Raw genomic sequence first — 19810 nt, 5'->3', positions numbered from 1 at the left:
CAGAGAGAGATAGATCTTGTTCAATAAGGGGTTCAAGAGTTTCTGGGAGAAGGCAGGAGAATGAGGATGAGAATCATATCAGCCATGATTGAATGGCAGAGCAGACTCGATGGGCCGAATGGCCTAATTCTGCTCCTATATCTTATGGTCTAAAATAATGTGAGGAAATTTTTTTTTTTTACCCAGAGTCTGGAATGAGCTTCCTGAGTGGGTGGTGGAGGCAGGTTTGAACGAGGTATTCGAAAGGGAATTGGGATTGCTATCTCAACAGAAAGAATGCGCAAGGTTACGGGGATGAGGCAGGGGAGTGGGACTGGGTAGAATGCTCTTTCAGCAAGCCAGTGCAGACTCGATGGGCCAAATGGCCTCCTCCTGCACTGTAAAGGTTCTGTGTGATTCCCACTGTTCCACCAGCTCCTTAATCCACTTCACCATCCACTTGCCTTGGGAGCAGGAAGCAGGGATTTCATGAGGTCTGAAGCTGAATGTTTGAAACTGGGGAGGTCGTGTCAGGTGGGCAGCGTCCTGGTCAAATGTCTTCGCCAGTCTGGCCTTGACAGTGCTGAAGGTTAACACGCTCCTTTGTAAGAGATTCCTGTAGCTTAGAATTAATTAGTCACCTTTTACCTTTCAAACGGAGATATTACCACAGGCGGAGAAATGGATATTTGAGAACAGAACACACTGTGTGGGTAAGAAAGGAGTTGCTATTAATATAATCACACATCTCCGATTTTGTAACAACCTTAATAACAATCTGCTGCTCCCTTGTGAGTGGTTTTATCCCCTGAGTGAAACACAGGCAGTACATGTTTACTCCTAATTTTTCAGGGATCTTGAGAATCCAGCTTTATCCCTTTTATTTTGTTCTCCCAGAATTTGCGAACAGAACCCAAAAAGACCCAAATCGGCCACAGGACCCGGATTTACACCACCTTTCGCTGCGTAGGCTCGAGGCATTTCACACCGCTAGGCCCAAACAGTGCTGAACAGGCAGATGGCAGTTTGAACAGCAGCGACGCACTGCAAGTGGTCTCCCAAGACAAGGGAGTGGGAACACCAGGTCATCCGAGGATTGCTGATCTTGGTTCCAGTCCTGCCCCTTACCCCCCAACTGGGTAAGATGGAATTCGAGTCAGCCATTTATTCCCATAGCCCTCACTCAAAGAAACTGCAGCAAAGAAACTGCAGCAAAGAGAATTGCTGACAGAACAAATCGGGTTCTAATGAAACACAGGCCGGCGGAATCGAGACGTTTCTCGTGAGGACGGGGGGGGGGGGGGCGGGGGGGGGGGCGTTGACTGCAGAGAGGGGTGGGGTTTAGGTGAGGTCTCCAGATCTGCAGGCCTCTGGGCGAGGGCACGGACTGAGTGTTTTGCTTTGATGCGAGACAGCAGGAGGAGGGAATGGGCAATCCCAGCTGTAAAGAGGAGGGTTCCCGAAGGAAGCGTAACGTGACAGAGCGGACGCTCACAGCGTTTGGAAAGCCCATCAAGTGAGGCGAATTGTCCCAATCTCTCCTGAGGTCGGACTGCACACAAGAAACTCATCATCAGGTGGATAAGACTTGAGATTGTCCGCATTCCTTCCACAGTGGAATAGCCCGCTGTCTGAATTCACATTGTGAAGAATAGGTGCTCAAATGTGATCGGGCAAATGTGCCATTTTCGGCACGAGACCGTAGCTAATCGTTCTTTCAGATTTCCACATGGTAAAACCACAATCAAAAAGATTTACCTCATAAATTTAGGAGTTAACTCTCTGTACACCTCTAAAAGGGACTGATTCTAGATTGGGGCATTATGAAGAAGGGTAAGCGTCTTTATAGATCACATTTCTGTGAACATGGGCAACACGGTGGCACAGTGGTTAGCCCTGTGCTACCTCACAGTGTCAGGGACCCGGGTTCGATTCCCGACTCGGGTCACTGTCTGTGCTGAGTTTACATGTTCTCCCCGTGTCTGCGTGGGTTTCCTCCGGGCGCTCCGGTTTCCTCCCACAGTCCGAAAGACGTGCTGGTTAGGTGCATTGGCTGTGCTGAATTCTCCCTCAATGTACCTGAACAGGCGCCGGAGTGTGGCGACTAGGGGATTTTCACAGTAACTTCGTTGCAGTGTTAAGGTAAGCCTACTTGTGACAATAATAAATAAACTTTTTCAAACTCTTGCACAGTTTGTGTTGGGATGGGAGAGGCATTTTCCAGAGTATTGTATCCCTTTGCTGCCCCTGTGTGTTTGTTTTCTGTTTTTTGGCCCTTCCCAGAGGACTTTAAGAGGAGGGATGGGTTTTGGGAAGGAGGGAGAGAAGCAGGGATGGTGGCAGGAAAGGAGGAAACGTTTACTCATGGTAACTCCTGCCATCACAGCACGGGCCGACCTTGATGGGCAGGCTTGTTCTTTTTGCCTGACCGTCAATTTTTATTTGTTTGTGTAATGAATAAAGCTTTTTTAATTTCCAATTCAAAGTACAAAGATATTTAGATTGGGTGAATTAGCCATGGTAAAATGCACGGGGTTATGGGGATAGGGTGGCGAGGCTGGGCCTGGGTAAGATACTTGTTCAGAGAATCAGTGCAGACTCGATGGGCTGAATGGCCTCCTTCTGCACTATAAGGACGATATGATTTTATTTGTGTCTCATAGCAGCTTACTTATTGTTAAAAGTGGCTCGGTCCACCAAACTTCCTAAAGTGCAAAGCTGCACATTTGCTCACCCACTTGTACTGGTCACACATTATTTATTTATTAATTAGTCTCACAAGTAGGCTTACATTAACACTGCAACAAAGTTACTGTGAAAATCCCCCAGTCGCCACATTCTGGCACCTGTTCGGTTACACTGAGGGAGAACTTCGCACGGCCAATCCATCTAACCTGCATGTCTTTCAGACTGTGGGAGGCAACCAGAGCACCCACCCACGCAGACACGGGGAGAACATGTAAACTCCGCACAGACAGTGACCCAAGCCGGGAATTGAACCTGGATCCCTGGTGCTGTGAGGCAGCGGTACTAACCACTGTGCTACCGTGCTGCATTAATTCATTAATAATTAATTAATAATTGAAAAGGTGCGTTGTACAGGACTTACCTCAGGCGTTAATGAATTGTTGTCTGACGTTTGGCTAGAGAGTAATATATGTGTAAAACCATCCTGCTTCCTAACAACAATGTCCCTGAATCGGTAGTTGCTTTCATTTTGCCGAACACTGCATCGGAGGCGTTTGTCAAATACATAGTCTTCCTTCTCCTCCACGAGCTTCCTCTTCACAGAACACGGCAGGCTGGCTTGCCCATTGGAAATTCCTATTAAAATAAAGCGTTTGGTGAAATACTAAGCTGATGATTAATGATTCCGTTTAGTCCATGCGCGTCATTGTTAACATTCCATTTCTAAAAACAATTACCAAGGGTGAGGCATGATTAATTAAACCATTTGAAAGTTCAAATTATGTTGCATGCAAGAAATAAAAAAAAAGTTCATTTAATTCTCAAATGCTTGCACGTCGAGAAACAGTGCTGTGTAATAAACGCCATTGTCAACTGGCTGGGCTGAATGGCCTGTTGCCATTGTAAGGCCAGCACTTATCGCATACCTATTCCGTTTACTATGGGAGAATCGGCAATTTCTCCGTCCTCTGTAAAGTCCTGCTCTCCTATATCCACATTCATTCTCGGCTGCCTTGAGGTATTGTCAAACTCTAATGCATTTTTGCCGTGTCTCGCATCGCCATTCTGAAACGAGTTGTCAGTCTTTCTGTAAGGCATAATCTGTACTCCGCTCGCGGTTGTTCTGTAATGCACCGTTTTGGTAGCAATGATTTTCTTGGGGTCTCCAGGTGTGTGCTTTCCATCCCTGCCTATTGTACCCCGTTTTTGCTTTTGATGGGCATTATTAGGTCGCTTCCTGCGTAATCCGCCCCCTTTGCCCTTTGCGGATTCGTAGGCTCTCAGTGGAGATGTCCCATGATTGTCCCTTAAGACCTGCCTTGGGCTACTTCCCCGTTTCCCTGATTTAGTTCGCTTTTCTTTGGAAGCATTGAGTCCATTGAACTCATCAATAAATTCTTCACAATGAAGGAGGTGATGTTCTGGTTCCCAGGTGTCTTCATTACTTCCGTAACCTTTCCATCGTATTAGGTACTCCCATTTCCCTTTTTTATTTTTCCTTTTATCGACAATCTTCTCCACCTATTGGAAAAGAAAGGTTCTGAATAGGTTATTCTGATCATTTCACATCAGTGCGATAGACCTTCAAGAAACATTTGTTGTATAATCTTCCGCAATGCTTATTTAGACATTGACCTCCAGCCCTTTTCAACTAAGAGACTGACAGTTCACGCACAGACTAATTGAAAAGCTCCATCCCTTCCCCACTTCTGTGAAGAGAAAAGAGATCTCACTAAAATTCAGAGAAGTATGCACAATTAAAATATTCTGAAATATTGCATGTATCACACACATACATGGGGGCATACAAATGCAAAATGGCATTTTGTTTTACCACCAAGTTTTAGTTTTCACTCCATTTAAAGAGTTAGAATGTTCCTGGGTACCTCCAAATTTGCGTATTCCACTTATTCCCATAATACCAAGTTTTTGCTTTTATAGAGTCATAGAGATTTACAGCATGGAAACAGGCCCTTCGGCCCAACTTGTCCATGCCGCCCTTTTTTTTTTAAACCTTTAAAATAATCCCAATTGCCTGCATTTGGCCCATATCCCTCTATACCCATCTTACCCATGTAACTGTCTAAACGCTTTTTAAAAGACAAAATTGTACCCACCTCTACTACTGCCTCTGGCAGCTTGTTCCAGACACTCACCACCCTCTGTGTGAAAGAATTGCCCCTCTGGACACTTTTGTATCTCTCCCCTCTCACCTTAAACCTTCTAATGAATATTATTCGCTCACTTTTTTTCCAACTCTCCCTCTTTACTTCTAATGGATTCTTTGGATCGCAGGGGAAAAGTTACATCACTGTTGCCTTCCTTTTTATGAAAACACATCCAAACACAAACCTGGACTCCATCAGCTGCCTTGATGATAATCGCAGGCTAAACTCAAGAGGTGACAAAACCTTCATGTCCTGTTCAACTTTCTCCCCTGCATCCGATCCTTCCACTGTCTAAAGGTCTTGCATTGCCTGCTGTGAAGGCCCAGTCCACAGTTTTACCACCTAACCCTCTCTTCTTTGAGCCTCAAGCGTAGTGATATTGTCACTGAACTAGTAATCCAAACACCCAAGCATTGCTCTAGGAACCCGTGTTCAAATCTCTCCATGGCAGAGGATGGGATTTAAATTCGATAAATGACCATGAAACCATTGTTAATTGTCGCAAAAACCCATCTGGTTCATTAAAGTCCCCTGGCGAAGGAAATCTGCCATCCTTTCCTGATCTGGCCTACATGTGACTCCAGATCCATCGCAATGTGGTTGACTCTGAAATGGAATCATAAAATCCTTACAGTGCAGAGAGATGCCATTCGGCCCATCGAGACTGCACCAACTCTCCGAAAGAGCATCCCACTCCGGCCCTCCCCTCCGCCCTATCCCTGTAATCCTGCGCATTTACCATGGCCAATCCATTTAACCTACACATCTTTGGACACTAAAGGGTAATTCAGCATAGCCAACCCATCTAACCGTACACATCTTTGGCCTGTGGGGGGAAACTGGAGCACTCGGAGGAAACCCATGTAGGCACGGGGAGAACGTGCAAACTCCACACAGTCACCTGAGGCCGGAATTGAACCTGGATCCCTAGCGCTGTGAGGCAGCAGTGCTAACCACTGTGCCATCGTGCATGGCATGGTCTGTATGGCTAATCGCTCAGTTCAAGGGCAAGTAGGGACGGGGCAATAAAAGTTGGTCCAGCCAGAGACTCCCACACCCCATGAAGGAATAAAACATTTTTAAAAAAGTAACGTTTTACTGAGAGTGTCCGGGGTCGTTAAGGCAAGCCACACAGATACGTTTAAGAGCAAGCTTGATAAACACATGGTGGATGGAGAAAGGGTTAGCTGGATATGTGATGGGGGTGAGATGAAGAAATGTGGATGGAGCTCTGGTGGAGTTTTATCACTGGAACAGAGCTGCTTAATGAAAGATAAAGGAAAGGGAATTTGCATTTCTGTAACGCCAATCATAAAAGCTCATCCAACAGAAGGCACACCGGTGAAGGGTTCTTTGGCAGCTGAGATCGTTCAGTGTCCAGATGTACACAGGTCGTTTACCCGGAGGCCACAGTATGGTTTTAGATGCTGACCATTTATACAGCACCTTTCACACTCTTAGGATGCCCGAAAGCAACTGACAGCCAACCAACAAACTGAAGTTAGTCACTGTTGCAATGTAAGAAATGCCAATTTATGAATAACAAGCTCTCACACACACAGCAGAGATAAGGGAACTAATTTATTTTTGCTGGTTGATTTTGGGATAAATTTTGGCCCGTATACATTGCCACCCCAGTGTTGCCTCATAACTTGCAACTCATTTTCTGCTCCCCCCCCCCACCGCCCCCCCGCCCCCCCCCCCGCATCCCGAACATTCCCACAATCTTATCCTGTAGTTATCCAGATCGTGGAATTATAAGACCATAAGACCATAAGACATAGGAGCGGAAGTAAGGCCATTCGGCCCATCGAGTCCACTCCACCATTCAATCATGGTTGATTTCAACTCCATTTACCCGCTCTCTCCCCATAGCCCTTAATTCCTCGAGAAATCAAGAATTTATCAATTTCTGTCTTGAAGACGCTCAACGTCTCGGCCTCCACAGCCCTCTGTGGCAATGAATTCCACAGACCCACCACTCTCTGGCTGAAGAAATTTCTCCTCATCTCTGTTCTAAAGTGACTCCCTTTTATTCTAAGGCTGTGCCCCCGCGTCCTAGTCTCCCCTGTTAATGGAAACAACTTCCCTACGTCCATCCTATCTAAGCCGTTCATTATCTTGTAAGTTTCTATCAGATCTCCCCTCAACCTCCTAAACTCCAATGAATATAATCCCACGATCCTCAGACGTTCATCGTATGTCAGGCCTACCATTCCTGGGATCATCCGTGTGAATCTCCGCTGGACCCGCTCCAGTGCCAGTATGTCCTTCCTGAGGTGTGGGGCCCAAAATTGCTCACAGTACTCCAAATGGGGCCTAACCAGTGCTTTATAAAGCCTCAGAAGTACATCCCTGCTTTTGTATTCCAAGCCTCTTGAGATAAATGACAACATTACATTTGCTTTCTTAATTACGGACTCAACCTGCAAGTTTACCTTTAGAGAATCCTGGACTAGGACTCCCAAGTCCCTTTGCACTTTAGCATTATGAATTTTGTCACCGTTTAGAAAATAGTCCATGCCTCTATTCTTTTTTCCAAAGTGTACGACCTCGCACTTGCCCACGTTGAATTTCATCAGCCACTTCTTGGACCACTCTCCTAAACTGTCTAAATCTTTCTGCAGCCTCCCCACCTCCTCAATACTACCTGCCCCTCCACCTATCTTTGTATCATCGGCAAACTTGGCCAGAATGCTCCCAGTCCCGTCATCTAGATCGTTAATATATAAAGAGAACAGCTGTGGCCCCAACACTGAACCCTGCGGGACACCACTTGTCACCGGTTGCCATTCTGAGAAAGAACCTTTTATCCCAACTCTCTGCCTTCTGTCTGACAGCCAATCGTCAATCCATGTTAGTACCTTGCCTCGAATACCATGGGCCCTTATTTTACTCAGCAGTCTCCCGTGAGGCACCTTGTCAAAGGCCTTTTGGAAGTCAAGATAGATAACATCCATTGGCTCTCCTTGGTCTAACCTATTTGTTATCTCTTCAAAGAACTCTAACAGGTTTGTCAGGCACGACCTCCCCTTACTAAATCCATGCTGACTTGTCTTAATCCGACCCTGCACTTCCAAGAATTTAGAAATCTCATCCTTAACGATGGATTCTAGAATTTTGCCAACAACTGAGGTTAGGCTAATTGGCCTATAATTTTCCATCTTTTTTCTTGTTCCCTTCTTGAACAGTGGGGTTACAACAGCGATTTTCCAATCCTCTGGGACTTTCCCTGACTCCAGTGACTTTTGAAAGATCATAACTAACGCCTCCACTATTTCTTCAGCTATCTCCTTTAGAACTCTAGGATGTAGCCCATCTGGGCCCGGAGATTTATCAATTTTCAGACCTTTTAGTTTCTCTAGCACTTTCTCCTTTGTGATGGCAACCATATTCAACTCTGCCCCCTGACTTTCCTGAATTGTTGGGATATTACTCATGTCTTCTACTGTGAAGACTGACGCAAAGTACTTATTAAGTTCCTCAGCTATTTCCTTGTCTCCCATCACTAGATTACCAGCGTCATTTTGGAGCGGCCCAATGTCTACTTTTGCCTCCCGTTTGTTTTTAATGTATTTAAAGAAACTTTTACTATCATTCCTAATGTTACTGGCTAGCCTACCTTCATATTTGATCCTCTCCTTCCTTGAAAGGTTAGTCATGGCACAAATCAATTCCTGCCTCCAAGATTGCCTGGATCCACTACAGTTCACCTATCACTTCAACAGGTCCACAGCAGAAGCCACCTCCCTGGCCCTGCACTCAACCCTGGAACATCTAGATAACAGACTCCTATTCATAGATTACAGCTCAGCCTTCAGCACCATTATTCCCACGAGACTCATCTCCAAACTTCGTGACCTGGGGCTTGGCTCCTCCCTCTCCAACTGGATCCGAGACTTCCTAACTCACAGACCGCAGTCAGTAAGGATAGGCAACAACACCTCCTCCACGATCATCCTCAACATTGGTGCTCCACAAGGCTGTGTCCTCAGCCCCTTACTGTACTCCTTATACACATTTGACTGTGTGGCCAAATTCCCCTTCACTTGATTTTCAAGTTTGCTGATGACACCACCATTGTGGGTCAGATCTCAAACAATGACGAGACAGAGTACACGAAAGAGATAGAGAATCTGGTGAACTGGTGCAACGATAATAATCTCTCCCTCAATGTCAACAAAACGAAGGAGATAGTCATCGACTTCAGGAAGTGTAGTGGAGGGCATGCCACTGTCTACATCAATGGGGATGAAGTAGAAATGGTTGAGAGCTTCAAGCTTTTAGGTATCCAGCACCAACAACCTGTCCTGGTGCCTCCATACGGACGCTATAGTTAAGAAAGCCCACCAACGCCTCTACTTTCTCAGGAGACCGAGGAAATTTGGCATGTCCGCTATGACTCTCATCAACCTTTACAGATGCACCATAAAAAGCATTCTTTCTGGCTGTATCACAGCTTAGTATGGTTCCTGCTCTGTCCAAAACTGCAAGAAACTACAAAGGGTTGTGAATAAAGCCCAGTCCATCATGCAAACCAGCCTCCCATCCACTGACTCTGTCTACACTTCACGCTGCTTCGGAAAAGCAGCCAGCATAATCAAGGACCCCGTGCACACCGGACATTCTCTCTTCCACCTTCTTCCGTCAGGAAAAAGATACAAAAGTCTGAGGACACGAACCAACCGACTCAAAAACAGCTTCTTCCCTGCTGTCTTCAGACTTTTGAATGGGCTTACCTTGCATTAAGTTGATCTTTCTCTACACCCTAGCTATGACTGTAACACTACATTCTGCACTCTCTCCGTTCCTTACCTATGTACGGTATGCTTTGATTGTATAGCGCACAAGAAACAGTACCCTTCACTGTATACTCTTTGTGAAACAGACTCAGCATACAACATAAATGACCCCTTATCCTGATACCAATGACTCCAAGCTCTAGAACCTCCAACCAGAGAAAACAGCCTCCGAGCATCTACCCTGTCAATCTCTCTAAGAATTTCAATGAAGTCACCTCATTCTTCTAAACTCCAGAGACTATAGAGACCAAAGCTGTACACAGTACTCTCGGTGTGGTCTCAGCACAGCCCTTTATAGAAACACAGAAACTAGAAGCAGGAGTAGGCCATTTGGCCCTTCGAGCCTGCTCCGCCATTCATTATGATCATGGATGATCATCAAATTCAATATCCTGATCCCCCCCTCCCCCCATTTCCCTTGATCTCTTTAGACCCAAGAGCTATATCTAATTTCTTCTTGAAATCACACAACGTTTTGGCCTCAACTACTTTCTGTGGTAGTGAATCAGAAAGACATCCTGACTCATATACTCCAACCCTTTGTGATGAAGCCTACGACACCATCTGCTTTCCGAATACTGTTAACTTGCTGCGATTTGCGGACGCGGACTCCTGAAATTCCTGTCGGTATCTAATCTCCCCCTTTATTCATTTCGTGATCACCCCTTGCTGAGTGTTAAAACTGCCCTCAGGCATACGGCTCTTTTTGACAACACTGTAAACGTCTACGTAACCTCTCTAGTTAGCTGTGGCTGTGGGACATCCTGAGTAAGAAGTTTAACAACACCAGGTTAAAGTCCAACAGGTTTATTTGGTAGCAAAAGCCACACAAGCTTTCGGAGTTCCAAGTCCCTTCTTCAGGTGAGTGGGAATTCTGTTCACAAACAGGGCATATAAAGACACAGACTCAATTTACATGAATAATGGTTGGAATGCGAATACTTACAGCTAATCAAGTCTTTAAGATACAAACAACGTGAGTGGAGAGAGCATCAAGACAGGCTAAAAAGATGTGTATTGTCTCCAGACAATGATAGCCAAGTTCCGCACACACGAAGACGGCCTCAACCGGGATATTGGGTTCATGTCACACTATTTGTAACCCCCACAGCCTGCCTGGACCTGCAGAGTTTCACTGGCTGTCTTGTCTGGAGACAATACACATCTCTTTAGCCTGTCTTGATGCTCTGTCCACTCACGTTCTTTGTATCTTAAAGACTTGATTAGCTGTAAGTATTCGCATTCCAACCATTATTCATGTAAATTGAGTTTGTGTCTTTATATGCCCTGTTTGTGAACAGAATTCCCACTCACCTGAAGAAGGGGCTTGGAGCTCCGAAAGCTTGTGTCGCTTTTGCTACCAAATAAACCTGTTGGACTTTAACCTGGTGTTGTTAAACTTCTTACTGTGTTTACCCCAGTCCAACGCCGGCATCTCCACATCAGGACATCCTGAGAACAGCAAAGGTTCAATACAGGCACATGTTTTTCTTTTGATGAACTGGAAGCAGAGCAGTAATAAACGACTCACCTAGAGAAAGTAGGCCATAAAAATGAAGGAAGATCTAATTTACTTCACGGTTGCACTGGGGATGCAATTCACCTCAAAAGATAAATAATGAAAGTGGTAGCAACTGAATGAAACTGTGATGGGCATTTATTTCCATCGGTGCTGGTTGATTTGAACAATACTGTTATCCAGTCATACAAGAGGCCTACAGATTAGAAAACCACCTTTTCAACATCCTTTGATAAAAGCTTACCCCTCAGGAGACACCACAGGCCATTGGAGATGGGGATAAGAGAGTAACTCATCATTGTATCCATAATCTACTAACACTTCAGTCATGAATGAATTTTAATTAACTACTTGCGTCCTTTTCGTAGCCCAAAAGATAAGACTGATTTTGACAATAAATGATCTCACCATAGGTTGAAATCAATTCTAGACAATAAAGAAGCCATAAGATTTTAGATATGCTATAGTTAGTGTGATGACTTCAGCCAGGCTAATGAGGTTGGCTTGCTAAAGTATGAACTACCTGATGAGTCCTTTAATGTTTTAAGTTTCCTTTGTACTTTGTTTTTTGTTCGGGCTGTTCCCCCTCCTTTTGGGGAGCTGCCCCTTTTAATTTGTCCTTAAGTTAATTTGAGTTCGTTTATTTGGTTGATATCAAAAGATACCTGATGAGTCCTAATTGATGGTTAAATCAGGGAGCCTCATGCTCCCTATTTAAACAGGTATGTCAGACTCCCAGCCTGCATTCAGCAGGGAGCAACTGGAGAGCTGGCTGTGTTACAGCTCTGTCACAAGAAGTCGATTACTTACCTGCTGCTACAGAGAAAGAAGGAGCTGGGTGAAAGGTTCTTGCCATTGGAAGGAGAGAGGAGGAAGGCAGAACAAGAAGGGAGGAACAGCTATCGCCCCCACCTGCCACCTAGCCACTGGAAGGTGCTCTCTTCCAGAGAGAGGGAGAGAGGAAGAGGAAGAGTGCGTCCATCTGCAGGAGGGAGGACAACACTGAGCACAGCGGGACCCGGAACATCTAAGGACTGAGTTGTTGGGCTGGTGCCCCCATCGTTGGGAGCCTGTGCCTGAAAAGTGAGGGTGAGAGAAAGACTAAAGAACTTTCGTTTTTTCACCATCCACAGGGGTGGGGGGTGAAGACACCCCGGACTATTTCATTGTTAGGCCTCGGGCTGAAGAGGAGAAGTCCCCCCCACCCCCGCCACCTGCTGCTGCAACCCCCTGCACCCTCCTGTCTGGGGCACCAGCCCTCCTCGGTGCCCTGTCCTTCGTCCCCCTCTCTCTCCCTCTCTGATAATCCGGGGAGAGTGCCTGAACCCTCACCCACCCCTCCCTCCCTCGTTCCCTCTCTGTCCCCCACCCCCCCCACCCCTCCTGCCCACCACACCCATACTCCCTTCCCTCTCTACCCCCCTCTCTGTGCCCCACATAGGCCAGAGAGGCCCCTCACCCATCCCTCCCTCCACACTCCCACCCCACGGATAAGCCACAACATACACGCCCTGCCGTACATCTGAGCAGTCTCGGGGTGGGCGTAGCACCAGTCATCAAATCATGGCGACCACAACACCGTCGCCGGTGGCAGGGCCCTCCAGGCCCACCTATGCAGGTGTGGCGGCAGCCAGGGCCCCCACGGCACCCAAGGCCCTGCCACCTTTTAAATTGATCACAAAACAGCTTGGGGTAAAGTGCTACGCCCACCCCGACATGACCATCGAGGCGTGCGTTCGGGCAATGGCTGGGGTTGTCGGCCCCTCAGCCATTGTCGCAGCCTCTAAGATGTACGGCAAGGCCGTATTCTTTCTGAAGGCCGAGCGGGCGGTCCACCTCGCCCTGGAAAAGGGGCTCACAGTGGGCGGGACGTTCTTGGCGGTGGACCCCCTGGAGGCCACCGCCCACCGAGTGGTCATCTCGAACGTCCCGCCCTTCATCCCCGTGGAGCTCCTCCTCCCCCACCTCCATCTACTGGGGGAGGTCAGGTCCGAGGTGGCGCCGGTCCCGCTCGGTCTTCGTGACGAGGCCCTCCGGCACGTGTACTCCTTCCGGCGCCAGGTTTATGTCCGCCTGGCCCGGGAGGAGTGCCTGGAAGGGGGCTTTAATGTCCCCTTCGATGGGGCTACTTACCGGGTCTTCTGGTCCGCGGACGGCGTGCGGTGCCATGCCTGCAAGGAGGCGGGGCATATTAAAAAGAACTGCCCCGTCTCCAAGGCGGCCGCCGACCCCCAATCCAAGGCGGCCGCATCTGGCGCCGCAGCCCCCTCTCCCCCCAAGCAAGCACCACCTGGCCCCCCGCAAGGGGAGACCATGCCGGCAGCAGCCGCCACCTTGGCTGCCGGCAGGGAGGGAGTGGAGCCTCCGCGAGGCCAGAAGACCCCGGGGAAAGGGAAGAAAAGGGGGGGAACGTGACCCCGACCCCCTCCACCCCAGTCACACCGGCTGCCGGCTCGGGGAACACAGCCACCTCCGGCCCCCCTCCCAAACCATCTCCCGGGCCCGTGGGCGCCTCAGCGTCCTGTGCTGGGCCCGGCGTCGCGGGTGCGCATGCTCCCGGGTCCGGGTGTGGGGGGGTACGCGACCCCGAGCCGGCACAGACACCATCGGGGGACGTAATGGGGAGAATAAAGGGGCGTGGCAAGGTTAAGAGGGGCGGGGTGCGGGCAGCGTCTCCCACCCACGGGCGCAACAACAAGAAGAGGCGCTGCCCCTCGGGAGTCGTGGGGTTTGAAGTTTGTGGGCCCCGCCCCCCGTTCATGTCATCGCCGGCCACGCCCCCACCTGATTTTACACCTTGTCCCCAGACCGGGGACAAGAAGAAACAGAAACTAAAACACGTGCTGCTGCAGTCCCCCGGACGGGTCTCCCCGAGGCCGGGTGTGAGCGGGGCCCTCGCGGCTCCGTTCAGCCCGGTCGAATTCGACCCGTCGTTCTTTTACAGCTTGCCGGGGGACTGGAGCGGCACCCCAATTTTCGGGTCCCTGGGCGGCGGTGGCGAGGAATTTATCTCCCCCTCTCTGTCCCAGCCTTTGATGCTGGGCACCCCCAACATGAATCCGGAGGGCTCTCCGGGCTTGGGGGGTGTCCAGGCGTTCGGGGCGGGGAGGGGGACGGAGCCGCCGCCGCCCACGGACCCACAAACCCAGGGTCGAGAGCCCGAGGGGAACCCCTCCTCCGCCGATCCTGGGGGCGGGATCGGGGGGGAGTCAGGACTAGTCGGCGGCTCCGTGCCGCCCGCCGCACGCCCTGCGGCGGGGGACTCGGAGTCGAAGGGCGACGGCCCCGAGGAGGTAAGCTGCTCGGTGGTGGGCACGGGGATCGTTTCAGGGTCCACCTGTAGCGAGGCGGGGGACTCCCCCGTGCCCCTCACCGAGTCGCCCCTCATCCCCCTTGGGGAACTCAGGGCCTTTATCAAAGACCATTCTGGTCGCCCTGACAGCGTCCGACTGGCCCTCGACCGTTGGTCGGACCTGGCGCTGCTCGTCCGGTCCACGCGGGCCTGCTCCCAGGCCGCGTCGGACCTGACTGAAAGAGAGCGGCGTCGGGTACGGGAGTTCCTCGACGGGCTCGAGGGGGAGCGGACTGGCGCGTTTTGCGCCAGCGCCCCCCACGCACTTAGATAAGTGGTGACGGTGGCACAATGCTACTGACATGAAGGTAATTATAGCCAGCCTCAACGTCAACGGCAGCAGCGAGCCACTCCGCAGGTTCCAGAACTTCTCGGTCCTCCGCGACGGGAAGTATGCGGTGTGCTTCCTGCAAGAAACCCGTACCATTCCGGGAGACGAAGCCCGATGGCTCCTGGAGTGGCGAGGAGGGGTCTACATGAGCCACCTCACTCTCGCTTCTAGCGGGGTGGCTATCTTGTTGGCCCCGACTTTTCAGCCGGAGATCTTGGGGGTCAAGGAGCCGGTGCCAGGCCGGTTGCTGCACTTGACGGTCCGTGTGGGGGGCGTGGTCATTCACTTGCTGAACGTCTACGCCCCGGGCGCCGGACCGCAGCAAACGACTTTCTACGAGAAAGTGTCCGCTCACCTCGACACCATCGCTGGGGGCGAATGCATCATCCTCGGGGGGGATTTCAACTGCACCCTCGAGGCACGGGACCGCGCCGGCTTCTGGCAGCGCACCCCGGCGATGGTGAAGTTGCGGGACCTGCTCGGGACCCACGACTTGGTGGACGCCTGGAGACATCTCCATCCTGGCTCCAGAGCTTTCAGTTTCGTGAAGCCTGGAGGCGGAGCGTCCAGAATCGACCGCCTTTACATTTCGAGGGCGCACGTGTCCGGCGTGCCGTCGGCCTCCATACGGCAGGTGCCGTGCACGGACCACCACCTGGTGTGGGCGGAGTTTGCTCCGTCTCGCGTCCGGGGGGGGTCCGCGTACTGGCACTTCAACAACACGCTGCTGGAGGACGAGCGCTTCCTGGACTCGTTCCGTCGATTCTGGGCCGGCTGGAGAAGGAAGCGGGGAGGCTTCCCCTCCTTGAGGCTATGGTGGGACGTGGGCAAGACTCACGTCCGGACCTTCTGTCAGGAGTACGCGAGGGGGTCGACGAGGAGGCGGAAATCCAGGCTCGAGGAGTTGGAGAAGGAGCTCTTCGACCTGGAGGCACGTCTCAGTCAGCCCGACGCGGACCCGGCCCTGCGGCTAGAGTACAGGGAGAAGAAGGGCGCGCTGCGGGACCTGCAACTGGTCGGGTCCCGCGGCGCGTACGTGAGGTCGCGGCTCCAGTTCCAGGTGGACCTGGACCGCGGCTCCCCCTTCTTCTACTCGCTGGAAAAAGGGCGGGCTAACCGTCAGCAGCTCCTTACGCTGCTGGCCGACGACGGTTCCCCCGTCTCGGATCCGGAGGGCATCCGGGCCATCGCCCGGGATTATTACACCTCCCTCTTCTCTCCGGATCCGTCCAGCGAGGATGCCCGCAGACTTCTGTGGGAGGACCTTCCGCAAGTCAGCCCGGAGGGCGTCGGCAGGCTCGAGGCCCCCATCGCCGTGGCCGAGCTGACCGGCGCCCTCAATGGCCTCGGTCGGGGCAAGGCCCCGGGGCTGGACGGGCTGACGGTAGAGTTCTTCAGGGCGTTCTGGGACGTCCTGGGGGGGCGACTACGCGGGGGTCCTGGAGGAGAGCAACGCCACCGGGGAGATGCCCCTTTCGTGGCGCAGGGCCGTCATTGCCCTGCTGCCAAAGAAGGGGGATCTCCGGTGCCTTAAAAACTGGCGCCCGGTCTCCCTCCTCAGCACGGATTATAAAATCTTTGCCAGGGCATTAGCCTCACGCCTTGGGTCCGTGCTGGACCACATGATCCACCCCGACCAGTCCTACACGGTCCCGGGCCGATCGATTCACGATAACCTCCATCTGGTCCGGGACCTGATCCACCATTCCCAGAGGGCTGGTCTGTCGAGCGCCTTCTTGTCCTTAGATCAGGAGAAGGCGTTCGACAGGGTGGAGCACGAGTATTTGCTCGGGACTCTGCGGGCATTCGGGTTCGGGACGCAGTTTGTCGCCCGGATCCGATTACTCTACTCTGCCGCGGAGTGTCTGATTAAGGTTAACGGGTCCCTGACGGCGCCCCTTCGCTTTGGGAGAGGAGTACGGCAGGGCTGCCCCTTGTCCGGCCAACTTTATTCTGTATGCGTGGAGCCGTTCCTGCGCCTCTTGCGGAGGAGGTTGTCGGGTTTGACTCTGCGCGGCCCGGACGTAGGGGTGGTCCTGTCTGCTTACGCCGACGACGTGCTCCTCGTGTTCACGGACCCGGCTGACCTGCGGAGGATGCGAGAATGCCAGGCGGTGTACTCCGCCGCGTCCTCCGCCAGGATCAACTGGGCCAAGTGCTCCGGACTCCTGGTCGGTCCGTGGGAGACGGACCCCCTTCCGGAGGAGCTCAGGCCTTTCACCTGGAGCAGGACCAACCTCCTCTACCTGGGGGTCCATCTCTGCCCAGCCGAGGAATCCTGGCCGGCGAACTGGCGGGAGTTGGAGGCCAAAGTCTCCGCCCGCCTGGGTCGCTGGACAGGACTGCTCCGAGTGCTGTCCTACAGGGCGCGAGTTCTCGTCATAAACCAGCTGGTCGCCTCCATGCTGTGGTACCGGCTGGTCACTTTGACCCCTCCCCCTGGCTTTGTCACCGATATGCAGAAAGCCCTCGTGCGGTTTTTCTGGGACAACCGACTGCACTGGGTCGCTGCCGAGGTGCTGCATCTCCCGATTGAGGAGGGCGGACAAGGTCTGGTGTGCCTCCGCACGCAGCTAGCGACCTTCCGCCTCCAGACCCTGCAGCGATACCTTTACGTCGAGCCTCCTCCACGATGGCGTGCGATGGCGACGTATTTTTTCCGCCACTTGCACGGCCTCAATTACGACGTGCAGCTCCTGCACATCAACCTGGGGCGTATTCCCACCTCCCTGCGGGAGTTGCCCGTCTTTTACCAGGACCTCCTCACGGTCTGGAACACGGTCGCCTCGCGACGCAGCTCTCCCCCGTCAGGAGTAGCGGCTCTCGTGCGAGAGCCGCTGCTCAGGAATCCGCACCTCCAGCCTTACGACTTCAGGTGGCTGGCGGAGAGGAGGGCCGTGGACGCCGGGGTGACCAGGATCGGGGACGTGCTGGATGGCGGAGGAGCGGGCTGGATGAGCCCCGACGTGCTGGCTGAGCGCGCGGGGGTGACCGTCTGGCGCGCGGCCAAAGCCATCCGAGACCTTAGGACGGTCGTGCTCGGCCCCGAGTGCGCACGCGGTCTAGAGGCGGCGCAGGCGTGCGGTGGGATCCCGCCCGAGCGTTCCCCTGCTCGGACGGAATTTCACATTGGCCCGAAGCCTAGACCTCCCCCCCCGGGTCAGGTGCCCCACTGCGTGTGCCGCCTCGCGGAAATGCCCTCCGTGCCCTTTTCCACCGCGCGGAGGCGTTTCCTGTACGGCCTGCTGCTGCACACCTTCCACTACCGCGTCCTCGCCTGTCGCCCGGATACACCTTGGCGGGCCTTGTTGCCGCCGGGCGGCGGAGGTCCCCAGTGGAGGTCCCTCTACGGAGGGATCTCCCCCAATTATCTCGGGGACCTGGGGTGGAGGGTGCTGCACGCAGCAGTGCCGTACAACCGTAGGTTTTTCCGGTACACGGGCTCCCGAGACTGCCCTTTCTGTGGCCTCGTGGAGTCCGTGGACCATGTCTACGTTCTGTGTTTTAGGCTGCACACCCTTTTTGGTTTCCTCAAACACCTTTTACTGATGTTTTGTTTGCACTTCAGTCCCACGCTCCTGATCTACGGGCACCTGGTGCGGAGAGGGGCGGGTCGGGATGCCGACCTCCTCGTGAACCTGCTCCTGGGCCTGGCGAGACGCGCCATCAATAGGTCCAGGCAGCGGGCGATCGACGGGGCCGTCCATCCCGACTGTCTGCCCCTCTACCGCGGCTACATTCGCGGCCAGGTGTCTCTGGAGAGGGAGCATGCGGTGTCCACGGGCGCGGTTGACGCCTTCCGCGACCGCTGGGCGCCGCAGGGGCTGGGGTGTGTTATCGACCCCGATAATCACCTTTTGGTTTGACGTTTTAAGTTTCCTTTCGACTTTGATTTTGGTTCGGGCTGTTCCCCCTTCCTTTTGGGGAGCCGCCCCTTTTACTTTGTCCCTAAGTTAATTTGAGTTCGTTTACTTGATTGGTGCCGAAAAAGCTACCTGATGAGTCCTTTAATGTTTTAAGTTTCCTTTGTACTTTGTTTTTTGTTCGGGCTGTTCCCCCTCCTTTTGGGGAGCTGCCCCTTTTAATTTGTCCTTAAGTTAATTTGAGTTCGTTTATTTGGTTGATATCAAAAGATACCTGATGAGTCCTAATTGATGGTTAAATCAGGGAGCCTCATGCTCCCTATTTAAACAGGTATGTCAGACTCCCAGCCTGCATTCAGCAGGGAGCAACTGGAGAGCTGGCTGTGTACAGATGTATGGTGTAAATAAAGTAACTTGGCGACGGGGCTTTCGCCTCCGTGGAGTTATTACAGTTAGCATCATAGAATAGAATCATAGAATTCCTACAGTTCAGAAGGAGGCCATTCAGCCCATCGAGTCTGCACCAACCACAATCCCACCCAGGCCCAATTCCCACAAGCCCTCATATTTACCCTGTTAACCCCTCACTAAGGTTAATTTAGCATGGCCAATCAACCTAACCCGCACATCTTTGGACTGTGGGAAGAAACCGGAGCAACTGGAGGAAACCCACTCAGACACAGGGAGAGTGTACAACACACAGACAGTGACCCGAGGCCGGAATTGAACCTGGGTCCCTGGCACTGTGAGGCAGCACACTAACCACTGTGCCGCACCTATATGCTATAGTTACTATATGCTACAGTTGGTTCATCAAAAGGGGAATGAGTAAGAGAGAGACTTAACAAACGTACATAGTGTGTGCAACAGACAAGGGCATTCAGTTTAACATTTTTAAAACGGGTTACGATGAGTTAGAAATCAATGCTCTGCTGAGATTGCCGGGTTAGAACTCAGCTTAGAAGGCTGCTGCGCCAAGAAACTTTAATATAAAAAAGAAGTCTGACGTTAAAAACTTGGAAAAGCACCAAAGATGATTGCAGTTGCAAAGCTCCAGCCAACTATAAATCTTTCTGAATAAACCAGCCGCAACTGTGGCTGTAACTGC

At 51.9% G+C, this 19810-nt stretch overlaps 1 protein-coding gene across 1 annotated transcript in view; it reads right to left on the bottom strand.

Moving 5' to 3' along the window:
- The window catches only part of LOC144492493 (chromodomain Y-like protein 2), a 137651-nt gene that overhangs the window by 43400 nt on the left and 74441 nt on the right, over window positions 1-19810 (bottom strand). Inside the window, exons 2-3 of the mRNA XM_078210576.1 lie at window positions 3594-4188; window positions 3089-3303 (exon numbers count right to left, since the gene is read on the bottom strand). Coding sequence (XP_078066702.1) covers window positions 3089-3303; window positions 3594-4188 — 810 coding nt within the window. The remainder of the gene's footprint in view (window positions 1-3088; window positions 3304-3593; window positions 4189-19810) is intronic.

This window comes from Mustelus asterias, chromosome 4 (assembly GCF_964213995.1).
Source record: "Mustelus asterias chromosome 4, sMusAst1.hap1.1, whole genome shotgun sequence".
In the NCBI taxonomy this organism is placed as follows: domain Eukaryota; kingdom Metazoa; phylum Chordata; class Chondrichthyes; order Carcharhiniformes; family Triakidae; genus Mustelus; species Mustelus asterias.
This window is presented reverse-complemented; position numbering and strand designations above follow the sequence as displayed.